Genomic DNA, 21,559 nt, shown 5'->3' with positions numbered 1-21,559 from the left:
CCTAGATAGCATATTCAAAAGCAGAGACATTGCTTTGCCAACAAAGGTTCATCTAGTCAAGGCTATGGTTTTTCCTGTGGTCATGTGTAGATGTGAGAGTTGGACTGTGAAGAAGGCTGAGCCCTGAAGAATTGATGCTTTTGAACTGTGGTGTTGGAGAAGATTCTTGAGAGTCCCTTGGACTGCAAGGAGATTCAACCAGTCCATTCTGAAGGAGATCATCCCTGGGATTTCTTTGGAAGGAATGATGCTAAAGCTGAAACTCCAGTACTTTGGCCACCTCATACGAAGAGTTGACTCATTGGAAAAGACTCTGATGCTGGGAGGTATTGGGGGCAGGAGGAGAAGGGGATGACAGAGGATGAGATGGCTGGATGGCATCACTGACTGGATGGACGTGAGTCTGAGTGAACTCCGGGAGTTGGTAATGGACAGGGAGGACATGAATGGATATGAATCGCGTGCTGCGATTCATGGGGTCGCAAAGAGTCGGACACAACTGAGCGACTGAACTGAACTGAATCTGGTGGTATTAATTTATGTTTTAAATCAGGTAGAGACTGGGGCTTAGGGACTGGGATGTCCCTGGTAGTCTAGTAGTGAAGACTCCATGCTCTCTATGCAAGGGGCCCTAGGTTCAATACCTGGTCAGGAAACTAGATCCAACATGCCACAGCTAAGGGTTCACATGCCACAACCAAAGATCCCATACAATGCAATGAAGACCAGGTGCAGCCAAACAAATAAATATATCTTTTTAAAAAATCAGGTAGGGTCTGCAGGAAAGATAGGCTGAATATTTAATATTTCCATCCAAATCCTCAAGATACATATAAATCTTAAAAGATTCTTTGGTCTGCTTTCCCACAGTGGCAGAAGGGCTGTCTAGATGGTCAGTGCTAAACCAAGTTAGTGCAGCTCTATTCACTTGCACAGAACACTTGGGTGAAAAGTGAGCATTTCAGTCAATCATCTGAATAGTCTCAGACTCATAGACTAAGCACTGGAATGATAAAACTTCTCACAGAGATTTGGGCAAGTCAGTATTTCAGTCTTTGTTTTCTTCCTGAAGAAGATACCATATGACCAAGAAGAGTGCTCTGCTGCTGCTGCTAAGTCACTTCAGTCGTGTCTGACTCTGTGCAACACCATAGACGGCAGCCCACCAGGCTCCACAGTCCCTGGGATTCTCCAGGCACGAACACTGGAGTGCTCTGACCTGTTACAACTAGGAAAAATAATTCAGTATCTCTGTGTGTTACAACCATACATTGTTACAAAGAATGTTCAGTTTCTTGAATGTCAAAGTGGTATTCCAAGAGGAAAGACTGCTGGATAGAGATTGGGAATTCTCTTTTAGATGGGAGTAACGAATTTAGTTGGGCAAACTCCAGGAAATAATGAGGGATGGGGAAGTCTGGCATGCTGCAGTCCATGGGATTGCAAAGAGTTGGACACAGCTTAGAGACCAAACAATAACAGCTAATTTAGTAAGGAAGTAGTGGGTTAGCCTAGGTTTCTGGGTCAGTCAGAAACCAACCCTGATCTAAATAAGATTTAGAATTCTATGTGTAGTTATTACTAGAGGACTTTGACCACTCTTTGATTTTTATTCTACTGGCAAGAACCCCAGGGAGGTGGTGGATGACAGGTGTCTCTAACTGAACCCCCAACAGCGACACTACCAATATTAATCTCCATTCAAGAGGTGGTAGAGAAAGGAGAGTTTTTGTGACTTGAGTGTCCTGTGCTTTCCTTGCCAATACTCAGGCCATGGGAGAGCACATGACTGAAGCACTACAACCATAGAATCAGAGCAGAAAGGATTCAGAAGAGTCCAATCATCTTCATTTTCACAAATGAGAAAGCACATCCAGGAGTGTTATCTGGGCAGCTTCCACATGAAACCTCAGATTGCTTGATTCATATACTTCCATGTTCTTCCAGTACATTATTGGACCAAAAGGCTATTAAGAGAGTAATGCAGAAAAAATGAGATGCTCCAGGTTTGGGTATCAATGATGTATATGAATTTACTCTGAAGAACACTGGGAAATAGAAAGGAATTTGCTACAGGTCTCAAAATCTAGGAAGACTTCACCAAAAATGCCAAAGGATTCCCCAAATAGTCTCAACTTGGGTGTATGGACTACAAACATCGTGCTCACTGTAAGGAAGTTGTTCATATCTCCCCATTTTCAGGATTCTGGCCAATAGTGTGTAAAAACCAAGGACTGGGCAGCATGGGGTTCAAAGCCTATCATTATTAGGACTTTGGGGATGGCCAGATTGGAGATGGTGGGACTGGATATAGGGGGAGGGGTTTGCTTGATGGCAGCAGGTCTAAAAAAGACAGAGAGACAGCTAAGAGCAAACACGTATTGGGTTGGGCGTGTGTGTGTGTGTGTTAGTCACTCAGTTGCATCCAACTCTTTGCGACCCCATCAACTGTAGCCCACTGGGCTCCTCTGTCTGTGGGATTCCCCAGGCAAGAATACTGGAGTGGGTTGCCATTTCCTTCTCCGTTGGGTTGATAATGAAGTTCATTTGGGTTTTTCCATAACATCTTATATGTTATTACTTACTCTTTTAATAGGTACAGTAATTTGCCTTTCCTTTGTTTTGCTCTGTTTTTTAAAAATTACTTAAACTCTTATAGACAACCAACAAGGATCTACTGTACAGCACAAGGAACTGAACTCAATATTCTGTAATAACTTATAGGGATAAAGAATCTGAAAAAGAATGAAGATGTGTGTGTGTGTGTGTGTGTGTGTGTGTTTAGTTGCTCAGTTGTGTCCAACTCTTTGTGATGCCATGGACTGCAGCCAGCCAGGCTCCTCTGTCCATGGGATTCTCCATCCAAGCATACTGGAGTGGGTTGCCATTCCCTTCTCCAGGGGATATTCCCCATCCAGGGATGGAACCTGTATCTCCTGCATTGCAGACAGATTCTTTACCATCTGAGCCACCAGGGAAGCCCATGCACAAGGACACACACACACACACACACACACGTATAACTGAATCATTTTGCTGTACACCTGAAAATAACACATTGTAAATCAACTATACTTCAATAAAATTTAAAATATAAATATGTGAAATCTTTTTTTAAAAAGTTACCTAGTAACTCTTAAGGTTACCCTTCAATGACCTTTAGAATTTTCAGAAAAATCATTCAAATCCTGGAAGTAAGACAAAGATGAGCAGCATGTATTTTAAGGTCATATCACTTTAGGACTGTAGGGAACCGTACTTAGTTCATTGTTTACTGTTGATGAAAGGCTCTGGACTTAGTGAATTACTTGCTAAATTCTAGATTTTTATCCGGTAGAGATGCAAATAATTTTTGTCCTGTGAAACAGATCATCTCTAAGATTTACAGCCTGTTGAGAATTAATCAGTTTTTTAAATTGAACTTAGCAACCTTATCCTAACATTTTTGTTAAATTGATTATGTATACTACATTTTTCAGATACTCTCTGAATCAATCATAACTACTTATGAATGTTGCCACATTAATGATCTTTAACATGTATTCATTTTGTATTTGCTGGATAGTTGATATTAGCTTTTTGAAAATTATCCTTTAATAGAATTTTTTCCCTAGTACTCTTTCTAAAATGTCTTGAGAGTTTGATTGGAACTCATGTCATTTATAGATTCTTTGGGGGAGAATTTTACACCCTTACAATCCTGAGATTTACTACCCAACATCTGGTATTTTTTATTTTCCTTAGTTTTTTTTCATTTAGATACTACACTTTTTTTTTCCAGTTTATTCTAGGGTAATTAATTTTCTGTTTTTAATGGGAGTTTTTTTTCCATTTTTATTTCCTAGCTTAATTTTTAGAATAGAAAAATAGAAAGTGTGTGTGTGTTTATCCATAGCCTCCCATCTTATTGAACTCCTATAGTATATATTTTTTTCTTTTAGTCACACAGCTTGGCGTGCAGGAGTTGGGGTGGGTCTTAAGTTCCCTGACCAGGGATAGAACCCATAACTCCTGCAGTGGAGGCTCGGAGTCTTAACCACTGGATTGCCAGGGAAATCCCTGAATTCCTATATTATTACAAATAGTTTTTTTGTGGGGTTTTTTTGGAGTTTTTCCAGATATACAATGATATATAATCAAATCCTGATAATTCTGCTGCCCCTTTGCCAGTATTTGTAATTCCTCTTTGCATAAAGCATATTTAGAACACTATTGAACAATAAATGGCAGAGTGGGCACTCCTGTTTTGCATAACATTATCATAGTCAGAGGTGCAGTTTTCAAAGGCACTGGAGAAAGAGCCTATTTTTAGTAAATTGACACAAAGAAAAGATCTCCTTCAATAGTACAATCTTTATTTTCACTTAGTCCTCATTTCCTGTTTAATCATACCTCAAATCTTGACTCCTCCTGTGTATTGAAGACAGGTCTGGCTTCCCTGGTGGCTCAGATAGTAAAGAATCTGCCTGCAATGCAGGACACCTGGGTTCGATCCCTGGGTCGGGAAGATCCCCTGGAGGAGGAAATGATAACCCACTCCAGTATTCTTGCCTGGAGAATCCCATGTACAGAAGAGCCTTTCGGGCTACAATCCATGGGGTCGCAAAGAGTCAGATACGACTGAGCAACTAACACACTTTAGGAGCTCTGCTAATGAAAGCTAACATACTAGCTTTAATACTATTAGCTTAATCAACTCCATATGAGCAACTGTGAGTGAGTGAGTGAGTGAAGTTGATTCAGTTGTATCTGACTCTTTGCGACCCTATGGACTGTAGCCACCAGGCTCCTCTGTCCATGGGATTTTCCAGGCAAGAATACTGGAATGGGTTGCCATTTTCTTCTCCAGGGGATCTTCCTGACCCAGGGATTGAACTCAGGTTTCCCACACTGCAGGCAGACTCTTTACCCTCTGAGCCACCAAAAAATCCCATGAGCAACTGTGATGCTCTCTCAATTTACCTGGCATCTAAAAAAAAAAATTGCTGCTTTGGGAGGTAAAAGGTTTTTTCAAGAAAAAGATGGACCCGTGCTTAGAGGAAATGGGAGGAACAGGACGCACCACGCCTGCTGCTGTTTCTACCAGGGTGCCTCATCCAGGTGAAGGGACAGGGCCAAACAAACATCTTTCCCGTGCCTGCCAAATGGCCCTGGTCACCGATGCGGCCTTGCCAAGGGTAGGGCTCTGCTATAGACTGTGCGGAGCTAAGAGCTGAATACAGATTCCTTTTCTGTGCCTCTGGCCCGTGGAGCAGGCTTGTCTGGCCCAGATTGCACTTGAATAGATGAAAAGAATCTGTTTTCGCCTTGGCCTGGGGCCTGCAGTCGAGACCACAAAGGCTAGCACAGACACACACAGGAGTGGAAGGGCAGCTAAGAGATCGGAGAGAGGAAACTTAGGGGGTTTTGAGAAGAAATAAACAATCCCTCAAGAACCTTTCCAGCTAATGTAGATTATGAGCTATTCAAATGGCCCCGTTGCTCTCATTTGGAGAAATGAAAACTGCAAAGATTCTAGTTACAGCCTCCTGTGGGTTCACCAGAATCAAGTCTCCCAATCTTTTAAAGAAAATCTAGGTAAGAAGAAGTTACTGGGGACTTCCCTGGTGGTCCAGTGGCTAACACTCTGCACTCCCAGTGCAAGGGGCCCCAGTTCGATCCCTGGTCAGGGAGCTAGATCCCACATGCCACAACTAATGCCTGGCACAACCAGATAAATAATTTTTTTTTTTTTTTAAAGACAAAGGTTACAGGCCTAACGGTGGGAACCTGGGAGATGAGAAACATTGTGAACAAGAAGGATTTTGCCCCCCAAGCTTGATCCAGGAATGTAAAAGTTTAACTAAAATTAGAGAAATGCTGGTCCATGCATGATAAAGAGCTTGGGAAAATTGGCAGTGATTTTTATCAGTGTGCTTTGTTTGTTGGGTAATTATGAGAACCAGTCCCTTTGTTTAAAAAGAACCGTCTTTAGAGTAGCTGGGAAAGCAAGTCCTTACTCTCTTCCTATTTTGGTTAGAACCAATGAGATGGGATTTTTTTACATGGGAGCAATGACTGTGCCTGACGTTTCTGCCTGGAGGGCTTGGTAGAATACAGTCCCAGGTGTAATCTGGAGGCTCTGTCTGTAGCCCAGACCCAGGATGCAAAAGGAAGTGGAGTCAGCAAGGCCTAAGCTCATGAGGAAGCTCCATCCTTCCAGTTATGAGAATGGTTACTCGGCTATTTCCACATGACGGGGAACACTATGTGTTTGGGGAAAAAATATGTAGATGATCAGGACTATCAGAGACCATCAGGTGAGACCTCCTCCATGTTTTTTTCCTCCAATTTATTTCTGCCCTTGTTGCCTGTATGCTTGTTCCTGGCCTTTGCTACTGCGTGGTTGTGGTTGTTTAGTCTCTCAGTTGTGTCTGACTCTTTATCACCCCATGGACTGTAGCCCGCCAGGGTCCTCTGTCCATGGGATTCCTCAGGCAAGAATATTGGAGTGGGTTGCCATTTCTGCCTCCAGGGGATCTTCCCAACCCAGGGATTGAACCCAAGTCTCCTGCTTGGCAGGCAGTTTCTTCACCACTGAGCCACCTGGGAAGTCCTTGCTATTGCGTGGGGTAGTATTTTTGTATGTCAAGTGTGGGAATTACTGTGTTACGACTACCCAGGGAGCATGTTAAAATGCAGACTCCCAGGCCCTGCCCCAGAACTATTGAATCAGAATATATGGGAGGGAGGAAGAAGGTGCATCTTTGACGATCTCAAGTTTGAGAACTGGACCTCTGAGGGCTCAGAGACATGACTCTAAACCACAGTGTTACTGGGTATTACACGGTCTTAGGCAACTTATTTAACCTGTCTCAGTTCTCTGGGCTGCAAAACAGGACTCACTATACCTACTTGATATTGTTGTAAATATTAATAACTATATTTTAAGTCAATGTACATAGGATAGCATGGGGCAGAGTTAGTGTTCATTCTACATCAGGGATTGTATTTTCTCTTATCTGGATAAACCTTGAAGGTCAGAGCCTCCTGAAGTGGCTGCAGGTCAACTGGTTTAAACCTACCATGTCTGTCCCCCTTCACCCTTCATTACCCAGTTCCCCCACACACTCTGCCTTCATGAGCCGAGAAGAGCCAGCAGATAGAAGCCCTGGTCCCAAGATCAGGACAGATTCTCCTTTGCTCTTGAAACTGCTCCCCCGCCTTGGTCTTCTTGTTTCTCTGTGATGGGTCTGGTCTCTGGCTTCTGCATCTGCTGCATTGCTCAATGTGGTGGCTTCCTCAGGCGGCCTTGGATGGCTCTGGATTCTTGTCTCTCTGTATCTGCACGTTGTCTCTGTTTGGCATTACTCACAATTCTCTGAGGAAGACTCCCTCATCCATTCTCTTTCCTGTGGATCTCCCAGTGGTGTGACTATGTTCTCTATCAGAGGAAGAGAATCTGGACAAACCACACCTTAAGTTCCAATTCTCTGTAAGTAGACACAGACCAAACAATAGAAAACAACTGGAGTATTTGTTTAAAAATAGTGGCCTCCTGGAATTACAGCCTTTGGTCCTTACTCCATTTTATGAAAGCCTTTGTGTGTTCTTTTAAACTACATCCCACTCTTTTGGGCTTTCCTGGTGGCTCAGTTGGTAAAGAAACTGCCTGCAATGCAGGAGACCTGGAGTTCGATCCCTGGGTCGGGAAGATCCCCTGGAGGAGGGCATGGCAACCCACTCCAGTATTCTTGCCTGAAGAATTCCATGGATAGAGGAGCCTGGTGGGCTGCAGTCCATGGGGTTGCAAGAGTCGGACACGACTGAGTGGCTAAACCATCACCACTCTTTTGCCTTTCAAAGCTGAAATGTAGGTTTGTGCTGTGCCTTTTCAGGAAGAAAGGTGTGCTCGGTAGGGTGTGTGAGAACAATTAAAACAGCACTGTGAGCAAGACAGCTTCCTACGGAAGAAGACGGCTTTTAACTGCTCAAAGCTTGAAATGCCAACTACTTGTGAGTGGGTGGTTATGATTTCTTTCTCTTTTTTCTTATAATTGTAAAGCTTCAGTGACTGGGTACTCTTCCCAAAAGAGCAGTCTAGAAAAGAAACATCTCCAGCAAAGTCGTTCTTTCTTAATGGTTGAGTGAAAATGCAAGCTATATAAAAGGAACCTGAAGTAAGAATGTCTTCACTGAATCTCAAAACACCAAGTGTAAACGGATTCATTCTTGTGTCTTTGTGATGGATGGAGTTGTAAAATATTAGTGTCCTTGGTGTCCAGGTGTGAGATGGAAGGAATGGACGCATTCAGTCATATCCCCAAGGTTGCTCTGTGTGAATCTCTGGCGGAAGCAGAACTTAAGTAACAGCAGCAATTAGCACTTAAGTACCAGTCAGCCCTTGACATCGCTGACCCTCAGTCTCTGGAGAAAGATGCCACTTCTCGTGAGAAATAACTTTTTCTCTATGTCTCTCTCACATACACACACACACATACATACCCATACAGTTGCATAGAAACAAGAAACTTCACTTCTCCTTAGCTTCTGCCTTTTACAGACAAACCGGTATATACCCTGATGGCTCAGTGGTCAAGATTCTGCCTGCAGTGCAGGAGACTCAGGAGACAAGGTTCAGTCCCTGGGTGGAGGAAATGGTAACCCACTCCAGTATTCTTGCCTGGGAAATCCCATGGACAGAGGAGCCTGGCGGGCCTCAGTCCATGGGGGTCCCAAAAAGCCAGACAGGACTGAGCACGCATGCACACACATACCATCTGCATGGGGATCAGAGTGCACTAGACCAGAATTCTGGAGGCCACCAACCACAGTTATACTGCTTAGAAGTAAAATAAAAAGTGAGGTCTCAGGTTAACTCAGTCACAATGCAATAATGAAGACAGACTGTAAGGTAAATAGATTTATATTTACAGAAAACCACCTCCCCCCCCAAAAAAAGTACAATATCAGAAACATGAGAATAAAATTAATGAGTATCTGGATCAAGTATTGAGGGAATAAACCATGACTGAGTATGTTTCCTATAATAAACTAAATTTAGGTAATAATTAGTACCAGATAGCACTAAATGTCGGAGAAGGCAATGGCACCCCGCTCCAGTACTCTTGCCTGTAAAATCCCATGGATGGAGGAGCCTGGTAGGCTGAAGTCCATGGGGTCACTAAGAGTCGGACACGACTGAGCAACTTCACTTTCACTTTCATGCATTGGAGAAGGAAATGGCAACCCACTCCAGTGTTCTTGCCTGAGGAATCCCAGGAACGGGGGAGCCTGGTGGGCTGCGGTCTATGGGGTCGCACAGAGTCAGACACGACTGAAGTGACTTAGCAGCAGCAGCAGCAGTAAATGTGTTTCCAACTGCTCAAGGATTTTAGTCAATTAAAAAGTGTTTCAGTTCTACAACCTGAGGGAACTCTGGAGCTTTTCTGGTTTGATCAGCCAAAACTTGGGGCTACGGCCTGAGCCTGGAACCCAGCTTTGAGGCCCTTCTCAGGACTTCCTGGGCTTCCCAGGTGGCGCTAGTATTAAAGAATATGCCTGCCAGTGCAGGAGATGCAAGTGATGCAGGTTGAATCCCTGGGTTGGGAAGATCCCCTGAAGGAGAAAATGGCAACTCCCCCAGGATCCTTGCTTGAAAAGTTCCATGGGCAGAGAAACCTGGTGGGCTACAGTCCGTGGGGTCGCATAGAATTGTACACGACTGAGTGACTGAGACCAAGCACAATCTCAGGATTTCCCAAACAAAGGTTTAAGTTGGACAGCATTTAGGGAGTATCTCTCCTGGTGGTCTCACTTTTTTTTTTTTTTTTTCACTTTTTAACTAGATAAAATTTTTAAGCTACCGGCAGGAGCACTAAGCATGGAATTCTAGGCATCAGCTAGCAGGTGAGGGAAGAACTCACAGGTCCAATAGTAAGAGAATATGAGAGGAAGTATGACTGGGACAGATGATCATACAAAAACATTGTAGATAAATATTTATCGACATGGAAAGTGAAAAAAACTTGTTAAAGAGAAAAGCAGATTGCATACGTTATTTTCAATATGATCTGTTAAAATTTTTATAGAGAGACATGTTTATAAAGATATGTAGGAGAAATATACCAAAATCTTCGTAGGGAATATCTCTGAAGTGTAGAATTACAGATTTTCCTATGTTTCTGCCATTTCTAATTTTTAAACAATGAGCTTGTATTGTTTTATCTTTTAAAAAATCTTTTATTTTTATTTTCAAATATAATAAATAAAACTATTTCTTATATTTCAAACTATTCAAAATATATTTTCAATATATATATTCAAATATTTCAAACTATTCAAAATGTTCCTGAATAAAAAGGCCATTTTTATTTAAAATAAGCACCAAGGCTCATACTTCCTTTCATCTCCTCAAGTAAGGAGAGATTCAGGGCCAGCTTCATAATTCATCAATCATTCATGTCTTCATTCACGATCCAGGTGTCAGGTATAGGAATTCAGGCTAAATAAAGCTGCATCCCAGGTTCCTGGGATGAAGAAGAGAAGGCAGGAAATTTCCATGGTGCCGGGCTAGCAGACAGTCTCCGACAGCAGTCAGCTACTGTAGTTCCTTTCATTTCACCCCAGACATATCCAGAAGATATTTTTTGAGGTGGGACATTTCAGGTCACCTCCTTGGGTTCTCCCTTGGCCCCTACTAGGGTGGCCTCTGACCCTTCCAATTGATTCCCTGACACAGATTCCTAGGAGCATGGTCTACTCTATAAAAGTATAAATTTCCGAGAAACAAAGTCACTTTAGCCTGAAGACCAGGTTTCGAGGCTGTGCATCAGTCGACAGCGGTTACATAACGGTTTGTCTTTGTTCCTCTGGCCATCTGTGACCTCTCCTCTCCTTCCTGCTGACACCATCCCCAACAGAAAAATAAAATCTGTTTAGCCTAATGTACCGCCTTCTCTCCTGAGCCTTCACGGAGAATAATAACAGCAGCTGCATGACTTTTGCTTAATGTAAATACTTTATTTACTTTTGTATTTAATTTATGCATCTGTCCAGTGTTTGCACAGCTGTTTGATGTCTGTGTGCCCATAGATTAGCCTTTGCTGATTTGATCCAGCTTAAACTCTAAGTGCTGAGAAACAGAGGGGGCTCTCAGTGCACTTTACCCGGCCTCCAACATGATACCATACAGATGAAAACTTAATTAAGAATTCCAGAGGTTGAGACATCTCCTTGAAAGTATCTTTCTCCCTTGATAAGAGAACAATTTTTCCTGATCCGCTCACACAAAACATTACTTTGTATCAAGGCAATGTTATGGAGGTTTTTTTCTCTCCCCAAAACTGTACCAAATTATTTGGGGAAGTGTAGGATATGAGATTCAGCCTGGATGCAGGGCTAGTAATTATGGGATGGGTTGGGATGGAAAATTGCTCTTCCTGAGGTTCACTTGTCCATCAAAAAACCAGGAAAGAACTGGGTAGTGTAATGGCAATGGGTTGATTAACCCATATACTTGGAACTTAGTTTGCATGCCCGCACCTGAATGTGGACGAGTTTTTCACGTCTTGTGGAAAGAGCTGAGGTCAGTTGCACCAGGTATGATTACTGGAGGTAGGGGTGGGAATGCAAGGGCAAGGACCCCCCACCCCCACTCCGCCCAGTCTTTTCCCCTCCAGTAGGAGAGTGGGGAGAAAAAACAGTGGACAGGGATTTCTGTTTGGACGGGCTCTCTCCTATAATGTACAGGTATCATTATCCTTCAGTAACGTTTTTGTCCAGTTTTATGTGACCTGACCATCAACACCCATTTTCTTTTTTTTTTAAGATAAGGGACTTCCCTGGTGGTCCAGTGACTAAGACTCAGCGCTTCCAGTGCCAGGGACCCTGGTCAGGGAAACAGGTCCTGCATGTTGAAACTAAGGCCCAGTGCAGCCAAATAAAGTAAAAATAAATATTCGAAAAAATAAAAAGAGAGATAATAAAGATCAAGTACAGGTTGAATTTTAGGCAGAATTTGAATCTGTCTGTGCCTCAGTCTCTCAATGTGACTAGTGCCTCACACCTGTTGATAAAGCCTTAGACTTTGAAAGGTGAACCACAAAGAACAGAAAACTGAATTACCTAAGAATAACTTTCTCAGAGGCTTGTCCCTCTCTACCACTGTTGTAGAACTCTGCAACAAAGTATTTTGTTGCCATGAGTAAGATGGTTGCCATTGCTGTTTTGTTAAAATTCATCAAATTCATCAACTAAAGAGAAATACTTTTAAAATTAGATCATGACTCAGGAAAGAAGGAGTGAACTGGTTAAGTTTGAGTCTGTTATCAACTTTGTTTGAGACTGGCCTTTTATATCACTGAGGAGTAATGCTGTTTGTTTTCAGCATGAAACCCATAAGAGAAAAAATTGAGTGGGGAACAGGGGAATAATATTTTGATAGGGTCGTTTTATTGTTTTGTCTGATGCATTATGACCTCTAACCTCCAACATATTTAGGGATCATTTATACTTAAACACAAAATAACTTCCAAAGCCAAGTGCAATTTTTTTTTTTAAATAATAAAATGGCATATTGGATTATTCTTCTCAAGTTGCCCAGGAAACTTAGTGTTGACTGCAGTAAGTTTCAGAAACATAGGTGTGTTCTCAGCCAACATGTATTTTGAATACAGCAGAGACACAGATGGTTTAGACGTTCTAAAATGCATTGAATTCTGGAAACTGGAAGCCAGAAAGGACAAAATCGTGGGAGGGGAATGGCAGGGAGCACCCTGGGAAAGCAGCAGCCCTGGAGTTGAATGACCTTCCTTTGAACCCGAGCTTTCCCAAGTCACTTTCCCATGCGCTTCCTCAACACTGGTTTCAGTTCTTTAGATCTCATAAAAGGCTTGGGGCTGGGGAGCATCACCACACAGCTGACTGGAGTGCTGATTCAGGCAGGGCTCGGAGGGAGGGCTGGAGACGCAGTGTTCACAGTGAAATACTGTGTGAGCCTGAGTGAGCATGCATGTGTGTGTGTGTGTGTGCATCTGTGCGTGTGTGTGCATCTGTGCGTGTGTTTTCTCATAAGGAGTAGTGACATCTCACCACTGCCACAGCTGCCAATGGGAGATTTAGCTTTCTCCAAGTCACCTCAATTAAACATACATTTTAAATAAAACAGCATGCTTGAGAGATACAGCTTCAAAAGCTCCTTGAGACCTGATTCCTCGTCTAAACATTTCACTGTCCCTTAAGGATCTCATACAGAGAAGTGTTAGAGTTGTCTCTTTGTTCATTCTTTCATGAGCCGCTACAAAATTTTGCTTGCAAAGAAGTGGAATTAATACTTCTACAAAGGTTACATTTCAATGTGATTCCTTTCACTTCCTGGTCCAAGTTCACATCTTAGAAATGGACTCTGTAGAGCTTAGACAGTGGATGATACATTCGTATGACTATCTTGCTTTGCTATCTTAGGACATCTTTTCTGGTCATTTTAGAAATGCTGAGCGATTTTCATGGGTCTTATGGGTTCCATCCCTGGTCAGGAAACTAAGATCTCACATGCCACTCATTTCATCTTCATTTCAAAACATTAGACAAAAGGAGTTTGGAAAACATAATAATCATGGGTAATTTCCAGATTTCCTTTCTTCCAAAGCTTTTTCATAATAATTTAATTTTCCTACTTTTATGATACCAAAGTAGAGAAGAAATCAAGCAGGGCCATTTTGCAGATGGAAAAAACAGATGTTAATTGACTTATTTAAGATTGCATGGTGGGACAAGATGAAAAAGGAAAGGGACACCTAGTTCCTTAAGTTTACCACATTTCTTTCCAACATGTTATTTGGTTGGAAGTGAAAAGTCACTTCATATAATTTGCCTTTGATTTTCCGTGTCTTTAACATTTATAAATTAAAAATCTAATTGCAAGGTTAGACTATGATTTTTTTCCTTAAAGTCATTAAATTATTCATTAATACATACCCTTCTCTGCTGATTCTTGATATAACCTTAGATTTTTGGCATAATTTGTTTTGATTTGCAGTAAATTGCAAATAATATAATTTTTTAATTTGCGCTTTTCCAACTTGTAATAAAGACACATCTATAGCAATAAAGAACAGCAGAAAATAAGTGAGGATATAGATTCTTTACTCTGACAATACAATTTATGCATTTATTTGGCAACATGGATACAAAGGTGGATAAACAAATTCCTGCCCTAATGGAACGTTCATTTTGGTGAAAGAGATAAAAAAAATAATTACAAAACACAATCATGGAGTGAAGGGGACAGAGAAGGCAGAACTATTTCTTTTATTTATTAATTTTTAAAAAATTTATTCATTTGGCTGTGCCAGATTTAGTTGCAGCATTCAGGATCTTTAGTCGTGGCACGCGAACCCTTAGTTGCAGCGTGTGGGATCTAGTTCCCTGACCAGGGATGGAACCCACACCCCTGCATTGGGTGCATGGAGTCTTAGCCACTGGACTGCCAGGGAAGTCCCCAGAAGTATTTTAGACAGCAACTGAAAAGGTTAATTTAAAAGCCAGGAGAGGGTGCCCCTCCCTGGTTTAGGGACTAGCTGGAGGCTGATCACATAGCTGAAGCAGAGTGAGTGGAGAGGTGAGTAGTGGCTGAAATGTGTGTATGATTAGAAGCACAGAGCACTTAAGAGTTTGAGCAAGAATAATCACGTCTTAAGAATAGAAGTAGCCAATGCAGGAGACTCAACACATGTGCCTTCAATCCCTGGATCGGGAAGATCCCCTGGAGGAGGAAATGACAACCTACTCCAGTATTCTTGCCTGGAGAAATCCACGGACAGAGGAGTCTTCGGGGCTTCAGTCCATGGGGTCGCAGAGTCGGCCATGACTGAGCACGCATGCTCACACTCATGGCTACCTAAAATAAGGAGACCAGTCAGCCAGGAGAGAGATTGGAGGAGGCAGATGCGGGTGTCGGCAGTTAGGAAGGAGGGAAGAGATTGGATTCAGCGTATGTTTTGAAGGTAGAAGTAGAAGGTCCTGCTAAAATGAATGTGGTATTTGAGAGAATTGTTTTTGTCCTGGGACAAGGAAAACTTGAAGGAAGCAATTTTGGGCTTCGGTTTTAATGCTGAAAGTTAATGAGTTCTGCTTTGGACACATGAAGTTTGAGATATTCAAAGAGCGGTGTCACCGAGGCAGCTGGACATAGGAGCCTGGAGTGCTGGTGAGAGGTCAGGGTTAAAGACATACAACCGTGAATGGAGGTTATTTAAAGGAGAGGGCTGTAGGAGACTGCCCTGGGAGGGGGCAGAAAGAAGAGGAAAGGCGCAAGGTCAGAGCCCTGGGGCAAGTCGACATTTAGAATTCTGGAAAGGGAGAAGGAACCTTTGGAAAAAACAGAAAAAGAGCTACTATCTGGCTAAACATTAAAAAGTAGATATGTAGATAGGTACAGCTGGTGTTAAAGTTCAGAGTCTGAAAAAATCTTTGTGGGAGTGCAGCCTTAAGTTCTAAATTATTGTAATAGAGGCTAATGAAACAAAATGTGACCAGGAGAGGACAGAAGATGGTAAGTGTATCATTTTAACGATTGCCCTGAAGATTTAGCACTACTGACCACTTCCTAAAATGTTGCCTAATAGTAGTTTATTCTTGTAAAGGGTTCAGTGTTGAGAGAGTTTACTTCATGGGCATGCAGATTAGCTGGGAGGATGCTACATGCAGACAACATACCTTTTTTCAAATATCTATTTTGTTGTCCCAGAGAAGGAAATGGCAACCCACTCCAGTATCGTTGTCTAGAGAATCCCATGGACAGAGGAGCCTGCTGGGCTGCTGTCCATGGGGTTGCGCAGAGTTGGACACGGCTATAGCGCCTTAGCATGTATGCATGCATTGGAGAAGGAAATGGCAACCCACTCCAGTATTCTTGCCTGGAGAATCCCACGGACAGAGGAGCCTGGTGGGCTGCCGTCTGTGGGGTCGCACAGAGGCGGACACGACTGAAGCAACTTAGCAGCAGCAGCATTTTGTTGTCCTGTTTAACAGGGACACAACATGGAGCTGGCCCCTTAGGCCAGGAAGAAAATACATTAAAAAGGCAATGTCAAGGGTCACTTTGGGAAAATTCTCTCCTAAGCGTGGTTGGCTTATTTTTCTCAACTTATTTTTTTTCAAGCCAGCTGCTGAGCCTTCAATTTGGGGATGAGAATAAGCTCCCTCTCTCCCCCTTGTTCAAATTCCCAGGCTCTTTCTAAAACTCAAGGTTAGGCAAGCAATGCAGTCGTCTCTGTGGCCGCCCTCCGTGCTGGCTCAACTTGTCTGCACCGTGACGCTGCTTCAGTGCCTGGAGGGGACCGCAGTGCAACAGATCCTAGATGCCAGGAGTGAGCCCAGATGCTACTGTCCGGAAGACGACAGTGCCAAGGCCGAGAAAGGAGGCCAGGCGGAGGCCTCCCACAGCTCCAGAGACAGAAGGAATTTGCTATTTCCCTCCCCAACCCCCGCCTCTCACCTTGAGAATACTGAACCAAACCAAAACAGATGCAGTTATTGAGCATTTTATATTCAGATAGGCTTATTCTTCTTTAGAGAATGTTGCAATTATTGGAATATATGTCTTGAATCACTAAAGATGTTCTTAGGACAAAGGTAATCGGTTACAAACTCTGAAACACGAAGTTCAGATGGCTGCAGAGTTGCCCAGAAGTCACAGCAGGCATAGCAAGAGCAACTACTTATTCATAGGCTCTCTGGATGCTTCTTTCCAAGGAAGGGGAGTGCTGACTTAGAACTAGAGTAAGAAGCATCAGCACCCTTGAGCTTGCTCAAACACCCCTGACATCTGGAATACACAGGAGGAATCCATTTGTTCTTTCTCTGAACTTGATAGAATATCAATATGGGGAAAGCTACCAAGATGTTCTGAGACTCTAAAAGGGAATATGTGTCATCCAACGTACGCATAGATCCCAGTTCCTGTAGGTATTACTCACCCTCTCTACCAGCTGAACATATACTATTTAATATTTGGCCAGAGAGCTGAATCCTGGGGTATGATGGCCAAACTCTGGGATGTGAGGGCCTTCCAAAAGAATTTGGAATGCTATGATCTTAGTTGAGAGTAGTCAGGGATATCCTTTGGACCATAAGATCAAATCATTCAATCCTAAAGGAAATCAACCCTGAATATTCATTGGAAGCACTAATGCTGAAGCTCCAATACTTTGGCCACCTAATGCAAAGAGTTCACTCACTGGAAAGATTGAGAGCAGGAGAAGGGGGCGACAGCGGATGAAATGGTGGGATGGCATCACCAACTCAATGGATTTGAGTTTGAGCAAACTCTGGGAGACAGTGAAGGACAGGGAAGCCTGGCAAGCTGCAGTCCATGAGATCAAAGAGTCAGACATGACTTAGCAACTGAACAACAACAACAAAGGGATGAGAGCCTTGGGCAAAACTCATCTCTCATGGTGGCTTGGTTTAATGTCCCATCCTGACCTCTTGACATCAAAGGAGATTTCTGTTTCATGCTCACCAATCCCCTAGGAACAACACTCGCTATTAAACCCTCTCTGCACACTCATCCCTTTCTAGCAGAGATAGCTCTCTGTGGTCAAAAGGTGAACCAATGGAACTCCTGCAGTTTGGAGAAAGAGTAATTTTTAAACTACGAGTTTGGGTGAAGCTGCAGGTCTCTAGTTTTCTTCACTCACCTGGCTGTTTCTCCAGCACTTAGGAAGTACCCGTTAAGACCATTACAGATCCTAAGTCTACCTGTTTCAAGTAGATGGCTACCAAAACAGGATGTTGAGTTGTTTAGTTGCTAAGATGTGTCTGACTCTATAGACTGCACCCTGCCAGGCTCTTCTGTTTATTGGATTTCCCAGACAAGAATACTGGAGTGGGTTGCCAGGCCCTCCTCCAGGGGATCTCCCCCACTCAGGGATAGAAACTGAGTCTCCTGCATTGGCAGGCAGATTCTTTAACACTGTGCCTACCAGGATACATTTCTTTTATGTACATGTCTTTAAATTTTCCCATCCAAGTCTGTGCCTCTTTGCGAATCTTATTCCATCCCTTCACTCCTTCTCTGCTAGAAAATATTCTAAATCTCCATCATTAAAGAACCCTTTATTATACTGAAGCTGGCAGGAGTGAGATTATTGTACATGTTCACTCCCTAATTTCTCTCCAGGATGTGCTGAAATCCTGCTTCACATCCGTGCCCTTGAAATCCTGCTAACTGTGGTCAAGGCCACGTTTTATATTCAGTGACTCCCACTGACATGACTATATGCTGAGTGGACCCGAATCACTGCAGTGACATTAGACGATGCAGTATTTGGCATGGGTGGATTTGAGTACTGAGTTAAATTATGTAGGCTAACCCCCTCCCCAACATTCAGATCCCAAAGGAGTCAGAAGGAGTGAATGGTACATACATAAAAGAAAAAGATCAAAACATCAAAGGGTAGCATGTCCAGATCTGTTCTGTTACACAGACCGCTTGTTGCAGGTCGAAGTAATGCACAGCCTTTAGAGGTTGAACAAAAGGAGTAGGAGGGAGAACCAAGGGCAGTGCAATACACACGCAGGGCTTCACGTGTCTCCTGGCCACGGACCTTCCGGGGTTGCTGCTCTTTTACCCTTTCTTGTCCTTCCTCTCCCTTGCCAGGTCACTTCCAATCTTCCAGTCCATAACTCTGAATGAAGACAACCAATAGAACTTTTAGGCCCAGATTCCAAATAATAACCGATGCGAGTTGATTTTAGACCAAAATGCGCGAAGGATGGAGAGGCAGGGAGCTTCCCGACTTGCGGCAACGCCCCCCTCTGCTCCGCGGCGCGGTGACAGCACCCCGGGGTCAGCTGTGAGTGGAGAGGAGCCACTGCCGTAGTCTCGGAGGATGGCTCTTCCCGGCGTCGCTGCTGCTGCAGCAGGGTTTGTGTTTTTGCACCGCAGCACGGTGCAGAAGCCGAGGCGGCAGACCTCGCCCGAACCCCCGAGGGTGCATCCCGGCACCCTTCCGGCGCCCTGCGGACCCCCAGAGCTCCCAGGGGAGCGCGAGCAGCCCACCCCTCGCCGCCCCCCCGCCGCGCACGTGCGCTCCCGGGACAACAGCAGGCGAGGCCCGGGCGCGCCCCCGCCGCCCTCGGCCACGCGCGCGCTCCGCCCGCCCTCCTCGCGCGTGCTCGTGCCCGGGGGCCGCGGCCGCGCGCCTCTTCTCCCCGCTGCGGGCGTCGCGGGCGCAGGAGGAGGCGGAGCGCGGGAGGCGGAGGCCCGGCCCGGCGGCGGGCTCCAGCGGGCGCGCGCCGCGAGCGGGGCGGGGGCGCTGCGGGGGCTGCCCGGAGGCGGCGGGCTAGGGGCTCGGAGCCCAGGACCGCATCCCCGGGGCCGTCTCGGCCGGGGGAGGGCGATCGCGGTGAGGGTCGAAGGGAAGGAGGACTCCGAGGCCGCGGCCGGGAGCCCGGCGTCCCCGCCCCCGAGCCTGACGGGGCGGCGCGGCGGGATGAGGCGCTGGCGCAGGGGGCGCCCGGCCGAGCCCCGCGGCTGCCCTGGGCGGCCAGGCGCTAAGCTCGGCGCGCGGGCGGCGCTCGGCGGCGGCGAGGATCGGGACCAGGACGAGGACGAGGACGAGGAGGAGGAGGAAGGGGAGGGCGTCGGGCCCGGCGCCCCGCAGGGCAGACACGGAGCGGCGAGCGGGGCGCAGCGACGCCGCGGCGGCGCGGCGGGGCCGCGGGACTCGGTAAGGCGGGGGCCGCGGGAGGGCCGGGGGCGCCGGTGACGTGGGCAGGCGCCGCAGGGAAGGGCTGGGGGGCCTGGCTTTCCTTTTGGGGAGAAATTCTTTTTAAAGTAAAGGTTCGGGATCGAATGTTCTTGGAAGGCCATCTCGGGTTTCCCCCTTCCTCCCCCTTCCACCCCCCAACCCGGCTCCCTCCTCGGCCTCCCGGGGCGGACCGCGATCGGGCCGCAGCCGCCCGCGCCCACCACTTCCCCGCGGCCTCGGCGGACCGGGCCGGGCGGTTCCCGGCCTGCTGCGGCGCTCCGGGCCCGAGGCACCGGGGCTCCGGGCGCCCTGGCCGTGCCCGCTCCCCGCCGTGCTCGCTGTCGCGCCCGTGGAGTTTTCCCTCTCATCTTTCTAATTGGCTGAAGTTGCCTCTGCACATTGGACGGTGCTGGTGACTTTAGTGCCTTTTTCCTCCCTTGGTCTTCCCCGCCACCCCGTCCCCGTCTTGCCTTTCTCATTTTGGTGACTTGATTAAATATTCATGTTTAAAAATTTCTCAAACAGATGAACAGAAACGGTAGAGCGAGAAAGTCAAACCAGATTGCTTAGCTATGGTCTACTTCTTGACCCTTTATAACCCCGCATTCTCTGGCTGAAGCTTAAAGAAGGTGGACGGGAGGAGGCGACCCCAGGAGGATGCTTGGGTTCCAGTTTGATAGTTATCTTTTAGGAAATAGAATTTGGATAATTATAATTTTGATCTGCATGCAGAATTGCAATCTGCTTTTAAACTGCTTGGGGCACTGCATGATGTTACATGGATAGCTGGCAGCTGGGCCACATTGCATTGTTGTCAGCATCTCTTTTATTTTCCATTCTTTCAGAGTTTTACTTGGCACAGATTTAGACCTTTTAAGTCAATATGAATGGGAGTAACTTCTGATACATTGGTTGCTTTTGTCAACGTTGTCTATATTTGTATTTCTATTGGAAGAAGAAAAAGCATATGGTGCTAGAGTATTGTGGGTCTTAGCATCCAGAAAATATGCTAGTTTGAATCACTAATTAAATTTGTTGTAATATTTTTGGGTAGTGATGATTGTGATTCATTAATATATTTTTCTTTATTGGGTAAATTGGACTCTTAGAATATTGACATTTGATCCTTGTACTTGAGAAATAGAAGCTTTAATTGCTGCTACAACATGACCTCAGAGTTTTTCAAGCACTCATTGGTGTGAATTCCTTTTTAACACTGCTGTTTGTGAAGATGGGATATTATGATGCTGTGATGTCCATTTTCAGGATTATCTGGAGTTGGCTTCATTCCTAAAATTTAGTGTGTGATGATTCTTCATAGAATAAGTCTCTAGAATGGCGTGAGGTTGGAACTGTGCTCTAGCCAGTTGTCTTCATACCATCGTCCCTATAGCAGTCGGTAGAATAAAGCAGCACTTTGGACAGAGACCTGTCCAGACCCAGCTGGGGTGGAAGCCCAGTTTACTGTATGGAGATGCACACTGAGGTGGCTGATAGGGTGTAAGTGGGCCACAGAGGAAGTGTTAGTTGGAAGAATCTTCTTTGGTTATGTAACTTTTTGTTTTCTAGGGAGAGACCAAGAAGCAGCCAGGCCGGCTCAACTGTCATTAGAGTCTTTGATGTTGGCTTGAGTTCCAGTAGTTATGTTTCTTTTATTTTCTTTTCCTAACCCCCACATCATTTTCCAATCACCAGAAGCTATGCTACAGTTGGGCTCAGACTTTAATGGGAATTCATTCATCTCTATTTCTCTTTCTCTTAGTCTCTCTTTATTTTATTTTTTTAAAGATATTTTTGTGGATGTGGACCATTTTTAAAGTCTT

The 21,559-nt window shown here is 44.9% G+C and overlaps 1 protein-coding gene across 4 annotated transcripts in view; it reads left to right on the top strand.

Moving 5' to 3' along the window:
- The first annotated feature begins 19,233 nt into the window (after positions 1-19,233).
- ARHGAP32 (Rho GTPase activating protein 32) overlaps positions 19,234-21,559 on the top strand; it is a 206,828-nt gene continuing 204,502 nt past the window's right edge. For 2 of the 4 annotated variants that reach the window (XM_070365290.1, XM_070365289.1), the window contains exon 1: positions 19,234-19,715. In XM_070365290.1, the coding sequence (XP_070221391.1) occupies positions 19,479-19,715 (237 nt within the window). In that variant the 5' untranslated portion in view covers positions 19,234-19,478. The remainder of the gene's footprint in view (positions 19,716-21,559) is intronic. The other 2 variants (XM_070365291.1, XM_070365293.1) reach the window with 1 other exon arrangement.

Source organism: Bos mutus, chromosome 29, assembly GCF_027580195.1.
Source record: "Bos mutus isolate GX-2022 chromosome 29, NWIPB_WYAK_1.1, whole genome shotgun sequence".
NCBI classification, from domain to species: Eukaryota; Metazoa; Chordata; class Mammalia; order Artiodactyla; family Bovidae; genus Bos; species Bos mutus.
The sequence above is the reverse complement of the archived record's forward strand: the minus strand, read 5'-3'. Positions and strand labels throughout refer to the sequence as shown.